At 37.2% G+C, this 15,915-nt stretch overlaps 1 protein-coding gene across 5 annotated transcripts in view; it reads left to right on the plus strand.

Annotated features, from left to right (window-relative positions):
* The first annotated feature begins 6,893 nt into the window (after positions 1–6,893).
* LOC148833028 (disco-interacting protein 2 homolog C) overlaps positions 6,894–15,915 on the plus strand; it is a 224,110-nt gene continuing 215,088 nt past the window's right edge. For all 5 annotated transcript variants that reach the window (XM_088918309.1, XM_088918303.1, XM_088918305.1 and 2 more), the window contains exon 1: positions 6,894–7,204. In XM_088918309.1, coding sequence (XP_088774435.1) covers positions 7,126–7,204 — 79 coding nt within the window. In that variant the 5' untranslated portion in view covers positions 6,894–7,125. The remainder of the gene's footprint in view (positions 7,205–15,915) is intronic.

A 15,915-nucleotide genomic window follows, 5' to 3' on the forward strand; every position in this document is an offset into this window, starting at 1 on the left:
AAGTCAGGCTTCTGCTAGAACACTGTGGATTGAGCGTTTGGCATGGCTTCTAACCACACCCCCACTCACCTGTCACTCAGGGCCAGCTGCCATGGAAATGTGTTCTGACAGGAAACCTGTATCACCTGCAGGCAATTATTCCATGCTTGTCGCAGCTGATACAGAATATTTAAAGTCTACTCTAAAAATACATGGGACTCTGGTATAGAGTTTGCTCTCTAGCATGTGTTCTAAATCTCAGTTCTCTAGCTTTGCATTCCCTGCTCAGAAATCTCTTGGACAGTCAACTCTATTTTGACCCGACCTCGACTCTTGGATTCCCAAGTGCACTCCCTCTTGTACAAACGCTTGTTTCTGGACCTCCACTTGGTTTCCCTCAGTGCTTTGCTACAGTGTCTTCCTGGTTTTGATCTTCGTTAATTGGATAATGACCCTGGACTGTATTTGTAGGTTATCCCACCTTGCCGCCTGCAGTTTCCCTAGTATGCTACAGTACCACATCTGCACGTGTGCTCTTGCCATGAGCCTGGATTCAACTTACATCTCACAGCTGCTGCTTAGTTCCACCTTAAGCAGCAGATGTGACACTTTATTAAGAAATTTGATATTTTTATATATTTTAAATGTTTTTTCATACATTCCCAAAATATGGATTATATGGTATTTTTTTGGCTCTACTACTTGATTAATATTCACTAGTAATGCTCAATGCTTTACTGCTGTGCTTGTTAGCACTGCTATGCTTTGGCTGTTGCAGAGCTCCACCAATACTCCAAGCAAGCATCTTTCTGTTTGAGCCATTCAGGAACCCAGTTGGGGATAGTCTTTTAAATTTGATTAAAATTGTACTTTTGAATTCAGTGCTTACAGAAGAAATTTCCACTTAGATGGCAATGAAGTATTTACTATTGCTCTTCTTCTTAGAATTGAAAATCACCTAAGCCCATAGTGGAAGTACAGTATAAGAAGACCATGGGGAAACATTTATAAGAGTAGTTTCTCTAGCATGATTTCAGCCTTTCTGAAGGTGTCAAACAACAAGTTGATACTTGAGAAGGAGTAGAATAGTTTTCGGAGGGTTAAATCATATAACAGAAAATCCAAGTGCTTTTGCTTTGGTAAGATGGCAAATTAGTCAGTACATTAAATACTTGAGAAAAGCAAGCCTGAGACTGGCAGTCAGCAGTACAGATAAACCACATATAAGTGAGAATACTCACGATCAAGTAAAGGCCAACCCAAAGTGATAACGTTTGTGATATTGAATAACAGGACCTTATGTGTTCTGTGGAGTGTGGAAGCAATGATGTGCATTCCTCCATGCTATTTTCAATGCCCATGGTGATCATGTTGAACATGTCAGGTTTTAATGTTATTTTCAGAGACAAAACTTTAAAGAATACCCTGCTAAATGGTAAATGAGCTTTCATAGTTGCTTTTGTGAATTGCATTGTAAGATTTGGAAATTACGGTTAATAAATGCAAACATTTATTGAATGTCACACATTTCTGTGAAGGTCACACATTTCTGTCTATTTTATAATAAATTTATAGACCTGAGTTTCTAAATGGAAGACAGAGCCTGACTATCATACACAGAGTATGATAGTCATGATACATTGCTACAGGGGGAGTTTTCCCACAACGGTCTCCTCCAAATGTGCTTCACTTCTGTTGCACATGGACCAAAGATTCACAGAATTTCAACTCTTTCCTCAAGCCTTTCAAAAAAGATATAATCATTTTTGTATATATTTTCTTTTCATCTTTCTCCAACAATTTCTCTAACTGACTTGTCTTATAACCTAAGAGTAGTTTATTGATGAATGCATTAGTTGAATTAGTTTATCCCTTTCCAATTGCTTAGATGACAACCTGCTGTTAAGACAAAGTAAGAAGTCCATTTTGTAGGATATTTGTTTATGGTCAAATTATGGTGATTTCACTAGTGGAGTACCACAGAGATCTGTAACAGGACCACTGCTCTTTCTAATTGTATATCAATGAGTATTGCAGATAGGTAGCAGATATAAGGTATAAGATATAAGACGTTAAAAACAAAATTGGGAAGCATTTAGAAAATTACTCTACACACAATTTTGGTCACCATGTTACAACAAATATCGCTCAATAGGCTACTCAAAATCTAAACTAATTAGATGTCTTCAGAATCAACAGTTTTCAGAAATCAGATCTGGAGGTACCTCTGTTTTACAAGAAGGGTTTTGACAGTCTGGAACAAGCTACATTGCCATTTTGTTGAAGCTGATATCCCGGCTTCTTTCAAGAAGTGGATGATATCTTGGGTCAAATAACCTTTAATATGTTCTTATCACTTCAATTACCTACAGACATTAGGACCTGACAAGCTTATCTTTGATCCTGACATGTTCACTTATGGCTTTGTCATAGGCTAGCAAAGGAGTTATCAAAAATGATGTGGGTCACAAAGATAACACAAATTGTTTAGAAATATTAACCTTTCCATTCTTGGACATGGTAGCAAAATGGAAAGCTACTTAGATCAAAGTATTATTATTTTTGTTGTATTTTATATGACATGTAATATTCCTTAGCCTTTTCTGTTAAAACTGTGCAAATGTCCAATCATGTTCCAATTCATGACAGAACAACAACTGACTTGTAGTAATATTTGTATGAACGCTCACAGAGTTTTTGTAATTCATTTACTCTTGTACTGTCAGCAGCAGACTGTACCAGTAATATCCTGAACAAGGTGACTTCTTACCCCTTGTGGTTATGTTATCATCCTAAATGAGATGTTGTCCAATACAGGAAAATGGCATGGGCACCAGAGCTTCTTGTCCTAGTGGAAAAGATGTGACATATTCACCAGTAACAATTTTGTCAGTGTTTATGTTTTGTGGTTTTATCTAACCTTTGCAAGCTATTAATTTTTTCATGTACAGTACTTGCATTGCTGTGAAGTTGAAAATTTAGTGGTTTTAATAGAAAATAAAATACTAGTTTCCATTTGTTTTTTTAGGATCCATCTAATGGTAATAAACAGTTTTAAAACTGAATGTGAGTTAACCACACATCGCTCAGCAAGTGGAATATGCAGTGTTGTTGTTTTTCTAGAGAAGATTATGTCTCTGTTTTGTGGTTGGCTAATTTTTTTGTTTTTCAAGCATTTTTCACCCATTACTTTTTTTTAATAAACATATTCTCACAGTTTGTTAGAGTGGTTGACTGGGAAGGTGATCATAGGACTTTTGATCTTTGATTTCTCCCAAAAACTGTGTACCATAATCGCTTTGATGGTACATTTGGGATAATTGCTGTCCTGGAACATCAAATGAAGCTTTTTAGTGTATTTTGGCTAGACATTTTCCACTAGAATGTTTACATTGGTTCATTCCTACTCACATAGTCCTACTTCTTTCCAACCCTTATTCCTGGTTGTTTAAACAGAAAAACATTAAATATGTACAGTATAATTTTCAAATGCTGGTGATATAGGATTGGTCAAAAATGACAGATTTAGAAAACCATATTTCTGAGTCAAAGAGTATGAGCTTCTATTAATTATGCTGTATGTCCACTTGTTAAAATTTGTGCATATTAAAGCAAAGCAACGTATTTTTAGCATCTGTTTTTAACTTCTTTTGTTGTGGGGCTTTCTTTTGGTAAGGGGTGTAGCTTGTCCTTTTGTCTTTAGACAACATCAGGAAGAAGAATTCATAAGGAAAGAATACTGAAACAGATGTTATTTTTATCCCCCAACATGTGAAATCGAGTAACCATGGCAATAACAACCCATGATGATGTCACAAGGAACACAAAAGTCAAAGCATGTTTTGCTTGAATGGAAGATGTAAAATGGAACGCTAGGGAGATATCCTCTCCCCTACCTTGACCCAAATCTGGTACCTAAAGCACAATACAAGAGACATGGAAAACAGAAGTAGGTGATTTCACTCGGCAACAGTAAATGAATTCTCAGGATAATCAGGTATAAAAACACATCGGATAATATCACACTATAAAGTTTTGATTTCTACTTTCTCTTTAAAGTTATTAACATACTTTAACATTGACAGAATATGACATTCACAGTGAAAGCAGACCTAGTCGCAATGCAATTAATCATTTATAGGATACATGTTGGTATTTTTTAATATTAAAATACAAACAGCCTTGGTTAAGTGAAACTGTCATGTTAGCCTCTGTAGAAAGCAATTGTGACATCACTGGAGCCAAGCCATTGACTGCAAATGCAGAGCTAACCTATTCAGTTCTCCATTGGAGGGCCAAATTGTATAATCATCACGCTAATATGGAGCTAAATAATAGATACAGAAATTGCTTCATCTCCTGCTTTAACAGATACTGTATGCCTTACTAAATGGAAAACTGTGAACAGGCAGAGTTGATTTTTGTCCATGTCTAGTCATACATTTACTATTAACTGAGGCATTTTTTAAAACATCTGCTATTATTAACAAACTGATTGCGCCTTTTCATACCTAATATATAACTAATTGCCACATATTTTATAGCACATCCTTTTGCTGATGGAACTTGTAGACCTGATGCACCTTATACTGTTTTATGACTATGTATGACATCACAAATGTCACATGTTATTCAGAAAAACTGTATTTCACAGACAGCATATATTTCTCTTATCCAACAGTAGATATATTTAATAATTGTGATATAACAGAAGTCAATTAACAATAGCAGAAATATGCACTTTAGATAAAAGGTGGAAAACATTGAAAATCAAAAAGCTTTCTATGAAAAGAGATGTACAGTATGTGTCTTGATGACATATGATTTTAATGTGAACTTGAGACAAAACTGGGAAGCATTTAGAATTTTACTCTACATACAAATACAATTTTGGTCACCAAGTAATAAAAATTATTGCTTCTCTGGAATCAGTCCAGGAGAGTGGAAAGATACATTCTTTGACATTCTTATATATATATATTATATACATTCTTTATTTTAGAATTGCATAATTTTGTTACATGGTAAGAAAGCTTGATAAAGGAATTATCTGTTTCAGTTATATAAACTGATCTTTCACAAAATGTTTGCAATCTAGTTTTACCCCTTTTCAAAGTGAGGATGAAAAGACTGACAAAAGTTTGTGTTCCTATTTTACAATGGGAAAACCCTAATCAGAGAGGATGAATAGATATGAAGAATTGTGTCCTGTAATTCTGAAACAGGACGTTTTGACACAGTGATAAAAAAACTGTGAGAAAAAACCAGAAGGCATAAAATGGAACACACACTAACTCTTCTAACTGTTATTTAAAACAAAGAGTTGCTTCTGAAAGTCTTGAGGAAAACAATTACTTATAGCTCAGAGGCAGAGCTATTGTGAAAACAATTGCAAAATAATATATTAATATATTAAAGTAAACCACTTTTAGGCTCTGGCTTCCCCACAACTCTAAATTGGATGAGGCAATAATGATGAACAGATACATCACTTCTAAGTTTGTAAATCATTGATTAATTTCTGTCAATTAATCTTTAATTATAATTTCATGCTTTTATCTTCCACATTGAGTGGACAGGTTTGTACTCATCCCTCAGATTTTAGAAACACCAATCACAAATACAGCAAATGTGCAAAGAGAGCTTCCTGTTTGTGCTGGAGAATTATTCTCAAAGTCTTCTTCTGTGACCTGCTGTTCAATGGTGTCTGTCATCAGTGCAAGTTCACAGAAAGAGAAGACTTTCTTAACGCTATTTTAAAACAGTCACACTGTCTTGTGCACTCTAACCATATTCAGGCTGTGACTGCAGCAAAAAATATTGGCCAAACTTGAAGCTGATGTTTTTTCTTAATACATCTGAATATATTTTTTCCTAATAAATCCGGTGCAACAAAGTTTAGATTTTGTCTTCCTATAGACCTTATATCTATTAAGAAATTGATCTATGTGGTTAGATTTGTATTTCCACAAATAGTTTGTTGAACTCTGCCTCAAATCACCTAAAGGATTCACTGTACTTTTTCAATATCTTTACCGTTTAATTTTGCTGAATGAGAAAAGCCCCTTTGTTAAACAAAATAATGCAACATTATTTTAAATAATGCAACATTAATTAACAAGGTGAAAAGATCTAAATGTTACAACACTTTTAACTCTGCATAAAAAATAATTCCGACCACATTTTTTACAGAACAACAGGCACGCATAAAAAGTATACAACTTTACTTTAAAGTGGCACATGCCATACAGCACAGATTCATTAAACTATATTAAATGCATTAAAAGCGTCGGTAATTGGTGTCCCATCTACAGACAATATGTAAGTGCACACTGGAGCATACCTTCTGTTATAGATTCCTACAGCAGGCTTACACTACAGAAACCCACAAGTTACTGAATACACACAATACTCGCAAAGGGCTTAGAAACCTATTTGGGTTATTCAGACTGCCAGTTGTGTAGCGGAAAAGTCTGTCGCATGGCATTTGTGGTTACTCGTGCAAATGCGATGGGGAAATACTTATTCCCCATGACAAACTTGCGTGCCATCTACTTCCACGCTCACAAATCATAGGGGACATACTGTATATGGCGTTCATATTAGGCATACGTACTACCCTTTGGTGCGTTTGTTGTCCACGACAATGCAGAACTTATTTTTTCACCGTATACCGCATTCCAGCGCTCCGTTTTCAGACAATACAATTGTTTAGACAGGCCACGTAACTTTGTAGACGTCCGGGATCAAAGGAGAGGATAGCGGGGATAGCTGGCGAAGTGGAATTGTAAGAAGTCGGGTGCCCTCTGCTGGGTACCGGCGGTATATTCGGCTGGCTGGGATCACGTGTGTCTGACAGCAAGAGAAGCAGCAACAGCAGCAAACAGAGCTGTGTAGCAGCGAGCCTCTTCGCCGCACTGACAGCCTGGAATTACACTTACAGTACCGTTTTATACGGAGGATCACAGTCATGGCGGGGCTGAACTGAGGGAGAAAAAATATCTGCCCACCCCGTTCCTTCTAACCATCTTTTGTCCGGCTGCTCCTCTTCTGCCCTGTGCGATTTTGCTTCTCCGCAGAGAAAGGACAGTGTTGAAAGACTGGGCACAAAAGAAGGAAAAAAAAGGCATAGTAATTTAAAACAGAATGGCGGATCGTGATACACTGCCCCTTCCTCTTGAGGTGAGAGCCAGATTAGCTGAGCTGGAGCTGGAGTTATCTGAAGGTAAGCGATTATTTTTGGTGTTTTTATTGTTTCCCTTTTGCATTGTCCCTGATGTTATTTGCATGTCCCGCAATGGAGCTCAATTAACGCTGGAATGAGCGTCCCCTCTTCCTTAGATCGCTTTCACCCATACATCTAGTAAATTTCCGAATAGGGGATTTTTTTTGTTACATTGTTGCATTTCTGCTGAGATTTGAGAGATCCCGTTTCCCCCCCGAAAAACGGTTACTTGTAATTTTTATTCTGGTTGACCTTGAAAATATTGTTTGAAGACGTTCCGCTCATTTTACATTGGAATTCACAGACCAACTGCTTCTTGCACAAACGAATTGATGGAATAATTGTGGCAGCGGGATAAGGTTACCATTGACATTGTGGGATTTTTATCTCTAATATTCAAAGCTGGGTTGTCGTTATAACACTATTGATCCTGTAGCTGAAGCTGAACACGAAGAAGCGCGTTTATTTATCGGTTATATTTGGGCAAACTGTACATGAAGAAAAAAAAATCAGTTGTCATATTTGGAATGCCAAGTTGACCGCGCTTAAATCCTGGAAACTGCCAGGCAGAAAATAACTGCAGTCTTTGAATTTCAAATTGCATTTTTGTTTTTGTTAGAAACAAAAAAAAAACGCACATCCTCGCCGTTGTGTTTCTAAAATGATAAATATATACAAAATGATACCAGAACAGTTGGGATTTGGTTCACAGTGTCAATCTTCAGATACGTTTTTGGATTTGTCGGTTTTGTTGATGTGGGGGCGAGCAAATTTGTCCGATGTTGAGAGCTGAGCCATTTAAGGCAAAAAGTGCCTCTACATTTGTTTCACTTCGGCAAATACCTGTAGACAATGGTGTTTGTTTATTCATAGCAGTAGCGCTGTTAAAACGTATCAATATGCCTTGAATTTTGTGAAACAAGTTAATTTCACCCCTTTGCTTACCTCATGAATATATAAAGTGGAATAATATACTTTTTTACACTACCGTAGTTATTTAAGGAGATAATTTTGTGACGGCATAAGACTATTATGCAGTCGAATTTGTAAAAACATAATGCATATTTCTTTGCATATTGTATCCAATAGGTGTGTTAGTCGGCACTGTAAAGGCCCCTGTGCTAGTCACTAATATTGTCACCGGCAAGGTTTTTAAGTTTTCTTACCTTTCTACACGAGAGACAAATAAGGGTGATTGTTTTTTGCGGGGGCGGGTGGGGTCCCATTTTCCCATTTTCCCATTTTCCCATTTTCCCATTTTCTGGTGATTGTCTGCCCCGCGTTTAACTGGCAGTTTTAGTTTGTGTGATGCTCTGTGTCTTACTCTTATATGGTTTTGTTTTCGGAGTCTTTATGCAGTTCAGTCTAAGCGGTCGCTCTCGGGAGAAGTCGGATTCTTGAGAAATGTGAAATTAAGGACCGCCCGTTTTCTTTTGGTAACGGTCTTAAAAGGCTCTAGGCCAGAAAGTGAAGTCTAGTCGCTGCCAATTTCGGCGGCTGGGAGGAGAGCAATTATTGATATTGCATTTGTCTCACAACGTACTGCGATGACCGGTATCTTAACCATATCGGTGCCGAAATAAATTTGTTGCAATCCGTTGCAGTTATTTTTTTGTCTCATTGTTTAACACTATTTCATAATACAATATGAATATGAAATCAGTGTCAAGAAAAAGTAAGGGGGTGCACTTGGATATCCAGTTGTATTTGAAGTCTCAGAGAATACAAACGCATTAAATTGCATGACTTTTGTAGCAGTTAACTTTTGTATTTCTGACCAGACGTCAGAAACGTTGTGTTTTCTTTCTTCTCTTTTTAGCATGGAATAAACCTATTACTTGTTCCTTTTCAGTATGTCTAGATGGTATTATGGTTGTATGTATTTTTGAATGTATATTAACTGAACCTAGAAAAGACTTTATATTGCACATTTTTTCTTGGAGAGCTATCGTTTTTAAACCATGTGTCATAAACAATAGGTTCAATTTGCAAACACAAAACTCAGTTGTGCAATGTAAAATTAGTTTATGATGCTTCACGCTCAGCGTAAAACATGATATGCGGGCTACCCTTTTTAATTTAAAGGGAAATGCGTTTGTTTCCAGATTTATAGGGAAGGTCTGGCTGGTGCTTGCAGACATTTGAGGCGAGTTTCATATTTTGGGAAGACAAAATGTCCTTATTTTGTCTCGCAACAAAGTGCATGCATCAGTGAATTGGACAATGCTTCTGCAAAGGGAAAACCCATGCTGGAAATTAATTATTTTGTAAATAAGTGTTATTCTTCAGTGTTATGTTGGATAATACCTCACCTCTGGCTTTGCGACATAGACCGTTTCGCATTTGACACGAAGCACGAACGTGGCTAATTGTCAGTGACTTTGGCACTTGTGAAAATAAATCCATGAGCCATTTTCTCAAATTAAGTCCTGCGTGCTGGTGTTACTCTTTAGTATTAGAAATAAATCGTATAAGAGTAATTAGTATGGTTAACATTTTCATTACATAATTTCAAGAAGTGGCTGTTGCCTGGTTTTCAATGGGTACAGTGGAACAATGTACTGTACTGTCAGCATGACATCGCAGGTGCACGGCTGAAGTAGATCAGGCTGCAAGAGGTGGGGCTTGAGCTGTAATTTAGGCAGCGATGAGCAAGCGAGACAGACGTAGTGCGTTCCCTGTTCCCCTGGGCAGGCTATTAATTGCGTGATGTTCTGAAATGAAGGCACAGTGGGAAGATTGTTACAGTCTCCTGCACTGTGTTGGGGTTTTGAACATTTTCTGTGTTTATTTGTTATCTTATTTCTGCTGTTTCGGTTTGTGCAGCAAGACATCACTTACAGTACCAGTGCAAGGAACGTGATGACGCATAATGTGATTCCAAAGTGCAAATCAACACCCTGGTAATAAAGCTCACCAGCTGTCACTTAAGTACACTTTCAGTTTATTTTAGTGATTGGAGTAACTATGACTCTGAGGTGTTGCTTTGTTAACATTAAGAGCCTTCATGTATGTGGTCGAGGTGATCTAACAAATATCAACAAGCCAACTTTTAGAACCAGCTGTGCTGGGCTCCTCTATGACTGGATTCGATTAGACAAATGAAAATTTGAAAAGGTTTAGTCATAATGCCAGTTGTTTTAATTTTTTTCCAACCCCCGAACACCTGGTAATGAGGAAAGTATTAACAACACTGTATCACCACAGAATGTATCTTGTAACAACTGCTTACAACTGAGTAGATAGAAACTGATGTAATCTGAGTTTCTTAAGACACTGTCAGGAGTGTGTCTGGCCTCTAGTGACAACTTCCTGTGAAAATCCACACTGGTTAATCTAAACCTTTTTCACTGTTGAATGCAATATTTTCCACTGACGTAAAATGGTTCAGATGGTTACAGGGAGGCAACTGTCTTGTTTATTTGGTGGGTACCGTCTTGACCATTTGTTTTTGGGGATAAACAACTTGTGTATTTGGGGTTCAAGTCTTTTGCATGTGTGCTTGGGAGGTTATATCTGGTGTGCCCATAAGCATTGGGAGGTATGGGCTCTTTGGCTCAGTTTTCAGCAGAACTGAGCGAAAATGCCCAGGTTGTTTCTTTGTTCTGATAGCATGGAGTCACATTTTAAATGTGGAAAGTTGGGGAGAAATGGCCAATATAATATAGAGACACCTACAATAAAGACAGGACACTACCTCTTTGCCACAAAAAATAGGATAAAGATTTTCACAACAAAGTGGAAATAGGAAATATCCATTTATTGCTTGTAGTCAATGCAGTCTTCCCCACACACAGTCACATCTGTGCTTAATTTTAAACATCCTAAACACTTGAAGCACTTGTGCAGAGAAATAAAAATAGAGAAACTTAATGTAGCTTAAACTGATAAACACCACAGTGAGACTTTTCTGTTCTAGATCACCCTGTTCTCTTCTTGTTGAACTCTTGTTCAGCTACTTCTTCATGATTAGAATCTTAAATCCATCCTTCCTTGATTTTTCTACAGTGGTTTTTGTAGATGATACACTTGAAGCTCTGTGGTAAGCTTACTGGAGTCTATTTATAGTCCTGTGAAAGCCCTTCTTCTAAGACAGGGGAGTAAATATTTAAACGTGCATCTGAACTTAACAGGTCTATAAACATCTTGAGCCTCTCAAATGATCAAAGATGAAAGTTACAGCAGGATTGTGAGCACCTTTCTGCAAAATCTTGACCTTTTACATTTTCAATTACCAACATCGAAAATGACTCCTTTGCTTGGGTTTAGTGCTGATTTTAATCAAACATGATATTAAACACACATAGCAAGCACCCCTTTTTTGCTGCCCTTCAAGCATCATTAAGTTTAATTATCTTGTTTTTTTTATCCCTGCTGCTTTTCGGATGATAGAAAATAGCAAACACAGGCCGCTGTTGTCCTGTGCATAAGAATATCTGTCATAACACCAATCTGTTATTATTTTTAATGTTGCTTATAACCTAATCTGTGTTCTTCTCATTTTCCGTTATTGAGGTGCGAGACAAAATAAAATTTAGCTTCGTTCCTGAGATAATCAGGTTTGCAAACAAAGAGTTTTATCACTATGATTCTGTTGGATAGAGCCCCCTCTACAAATGTGCATGTACTTAAATTCGAAGATATTATTCTTAAGTATTGCACACTGTTACTTTCACAATCATTTTTATGGTCTGTTTGCTGTTTTTTAAGATATATATTTTTTTCTAAGTAATGTTGTTTTGGTAGGAATGTGTTGTATATTGCATAGCTTGTTGCTTAAATTGCTCCCTTGGGGATAAATAAAATATTTTGAATTAAACTGAATTAATTTTATAGCCTCACTTCTAAAGCTCACCTCTTCACTTCATAAGTCACATTCATGTCCTTCCTTCTTGTTTTGTAGTGTCCTCTTTTACAATGGGTAGACCAGACCAGTGGGAATCCCAGATCTGGAATGTAAATACCCAGCAGGACTGAACGTTACCAGAGCAGGCTCTGTCTGGCATGCCTGGGTGATCTCATGCTGTATTGCGTTGTGATTGGTTCACATTACTTGTCTACAGTTGCAAATCCCCTCCTCTTATGAAGCTTTTTCCTCAACCTGTTGGACTCCTGTCCAGGTTTGTAGTTGTTTTATCCCTTATTGTACTGAAACCCAGGGTCAGCTGGGTAGTATCTTATAAGCCTTGTTTGACAGAAGCCCAGCAAAAACACTTGGGGTGAACCACATGGTACAAGGGGGACCTCTGCTCCCCACCCAGGGAGTTGGACTACATTACCTGTTACCTGCTTAGCCTCCTTATTTCTTCCATTGGTCACCCCTGCCAACACAACTTTCTTAAAGTACCTGGTCCCTAGTGAAGCCCTCGCAAACCAGATTGGGCTGCCTTGTTTTCTCCCAATGCCATAACATAAGCTAATTCACTTGACTTTTAAAACGTACAGTAATCAAAATCCAATCCTTTGCTAATTATTGTCTTATTGAATTATTATAATTCTGTACTTTAGCAGGAGCAATTCTTGGTGACAACATTGTCATTTTGTAACATTTGAGTATCCCTGCATTAATGGACATGCAGGCTCTCTTTGTTACTTTCATCGTTCCAGTTTATTGTAGCTGTACTTTTTCAGAGCCCAGCCAGATACGATAGCTCATAGAAGAGGTGAATATGTTCCTGATTTTCCTGACAGGCTGTGTCAAGTTTAAATTTTTGAAAACCTGAAGGAAGCAAGACATCCTGAACAGACAGCCTCATTTTAAATTAAATTAGATTTTAAATTAAAAAAGCAATAAGGGGGAAAAAAATTATACAAGCTACACTGGTACTTTCCGTATGTCAGGTGAATATGCTCAAATCTGACTAAACCGTCGCTCTGTACTTTTTAATCTTTAATGAATTCCATCAGTGACATTTCTCAAAGTGTATCGCCATTGCAGATGAAATTCATTAAAATGATCAGCCTTTCTCAGACTTGCGGCTATTGTAATAGGGGTGTGGGCGTTAGTGCTTCTTTTCCTGTCTTCTCATGTGTCTCATTAATGCTCTAATTGTGTGCACCATTAACATAAAATCAAAGTGTTACTCTCTTAAATTTCAATCCAGTTTCTCTGTAAATGGAATTGCAATTCTGTGACTTTTTTTTCTACAACAGGCGTAGGAAGTGAAAATCATCAAATTCACTTAACAAATGCCTGTCAGCTTCTGAGCACTTTTTCTGTAGCTTATTGTCCTTTGACCCAAAGGAAAAGCTTTTACATGCTCACACACTGGTAGAAACGATTTTGGGGTGTGCTTTTGTTTCCTGATTGTATAAAAGGACCACCGCTGTCTTTCTTTCTCAGAGGACACCTACTGAAAGGCTGCCCTGGCTGCTCAAGATCATGAATCTTAGCAGAAATTGGGATGCCAGGCTGTGTAATGGAGAGGAACACATGGGCCTTTAATACAGATATGGCATAGATTAATTTGGAAAGTTTGGGGGTGGGTAGCTTTTTGATCCTACCACTTTTTTAATGCTTTCACTTGGTTGAAAAGTCCAATTTCACAGTTGTTTTAGCATATCTTGGCTTTGAACATTGAAAAAACCATCTGCTCACATTAAAAGCCAGCTGACGCCATGTTATAACCACTGTGCTTACCTTCGGTGTGGCTGTTGCCATGGTGATACAGTTATTCTCTTTCGATGATGATGACTGAGAACACCTGTTGAGAATGATGTGATGCTGTAGTTAGGACTCGCAGATGAAACTCTGGTGTGGGCTGAATAAAATGTAACACATCCAGTGGTTGTCATATAAGAAGTATTGAAGTATTTGGTAGTTCTAACATACCTTAACTCCTTTCTAGGTGGGTTGTCTTAATTATGTGTTCCTCTTTAAAATGAGTCACCTGATTCACATCTACATTCTTGAGTGATGTTATTAAAGTTAATGAAGTTGTTCAAGATTGTATACTGTAATTGATTAAACTGCTCTGATAAAAAACAAAATCTTCAATTATTCTTTTTCTTGTTTTCTGATCCGATTAAGATGATTTGGTTTATTTTCAGCTCTATGTCTTTTAATTGAAAGCAAATATCCATGTCATTCATAGGCATCCTATGCCATTTGTGTCAGCCTGCTGCACTGTTTAAAAAGGCCCTTTTAATGGACCCATGGTAATCATTAGTCTAAAGATGGAGGTATGTTGAAAGGTTAGTGACGTTGTTGAAACCCTTGAGGGATGAGAGGAAACAAATGCCTGGCATTGATTTTGCATTGTATGTTTTATGCTTTCTGGGATTTAGTTACAATTAATGTACTGTAAGTCTTCTGAAAGCAGAAAATGTTAAGGTGAAGAAGAGGTTCTCATTAAGCATAGATCTTTCAGCTGTGTGCCATTTCGCTTGTGACTGAATTTAGTTTGAGAGACTACATTTGTTTTTTGATGGGTATGTACCTAGTATTATTATTTAAATGCCATAGCAAGAACTTGGTGGAACACATTTATTGCACCTCTGGTATATCATTTCACAAAACGGAGAAGAAAAACCATTAAGGATTTTACACCTTTATAGACCCTGGCATTTTCTTCACGTACCAAATGGCGAAACCATTTTTTAAATAAAAACAACTCTGTGAGAAATTAATTCGTATCCGTTCACTTTGAATGCTCTTCTCTAGAATAAGTCATGTTTTTGGGAAGTGGTAGAAAGTGGCTTGTGGGAGTCATCACATATTCTAAACCTGGCTGGTATTTACACATACAGAAGGTACAGTGACAGCTAAGAGGGAGTGTAATTACTTTAAGTCTCACTGACTTAAACACTTAACATGTCTGAAGTCATAGAGTTGGCCACAGCATAATCTTGTCATAAGAGTGTTGCAGTGTAAAAACAGGGACAAGGTTAATTTAGAACCCCTGAGAAAAAGCAGTGTCTGTGTTTGTGGGCTGACATTTCAGTTCTGGTACTCTTGGTTCAGATCAGTTGTGTATGCAGTTGACAGAAAGGAAATTACTATTTGTGTGGTTGCCTCTAGAGGCTGGCTTCAAACTTTATGAAATATGAGGTCTGATGACAAACATGTGGGCTCTCCCCCCTCTTTATGGTATGGAATTTTTGGTATGTTTTACAGCTTTTCTCCAGCTGCGTCACCCCTATGCTGTAAATGTATTATTAATAATTAAAGGCCTCATTTGCTGTATTTCAGTTCATTTCCCAATATGATTCTTCAGTCACATTTTGCTGACCATCTCAATGTTTTTAATATTTCATCCAGACCACCTTTAATTCTTACTGTGTATTAAAATTCCATTGGCATAAACTGCAAATGAATTGCCTCTAGTACAGGAAACCAGACTAAATATGCTACCCTGTCACATTCATCTTTTACAGATTATACATTTCTGTAGAACTTTTAGTCATTAGAAACGGACTGTTATTCCCTTTGCTGTTATCTAGGCCTGTTTTTCAAAATTGTCAGGGAGTTTTCAGACCTGAAGACAAATGTTGTATTATTTAGTATCTGCTTTATCTTCTCGGAACCCGGTGAGGGTTGTACTGAACTTTTTATCTTCTACAGGAGTGTACTACCAAGAATGGTACTATTGATCAAGGTGCTTCCCTGCTAATATTTTTTTCAAACAGATATTACAGTGTCATGAGTGCCAATCTTGTTAATTCATTTTCACATACTTATTTAAAAGAATTACATGTCATGTAACACAGAG

This window comes from Atractosteus spatula, chromosome 6 (genome assembly GCF_055471065.1).
Source record: "Atractosteus spatula isolate fAtrSpa1 chromosome 6, fAtrSpa1.hap1, whole genome shotgun sequence".
Classification (NCBI taxonomy): domain Eukaryota; kingdom Metazoa; phylum Chordata; class Actinopteri; order Semionotiformes; family Lepisosteidae; genus Atractosteus; species Atractosteus spatula.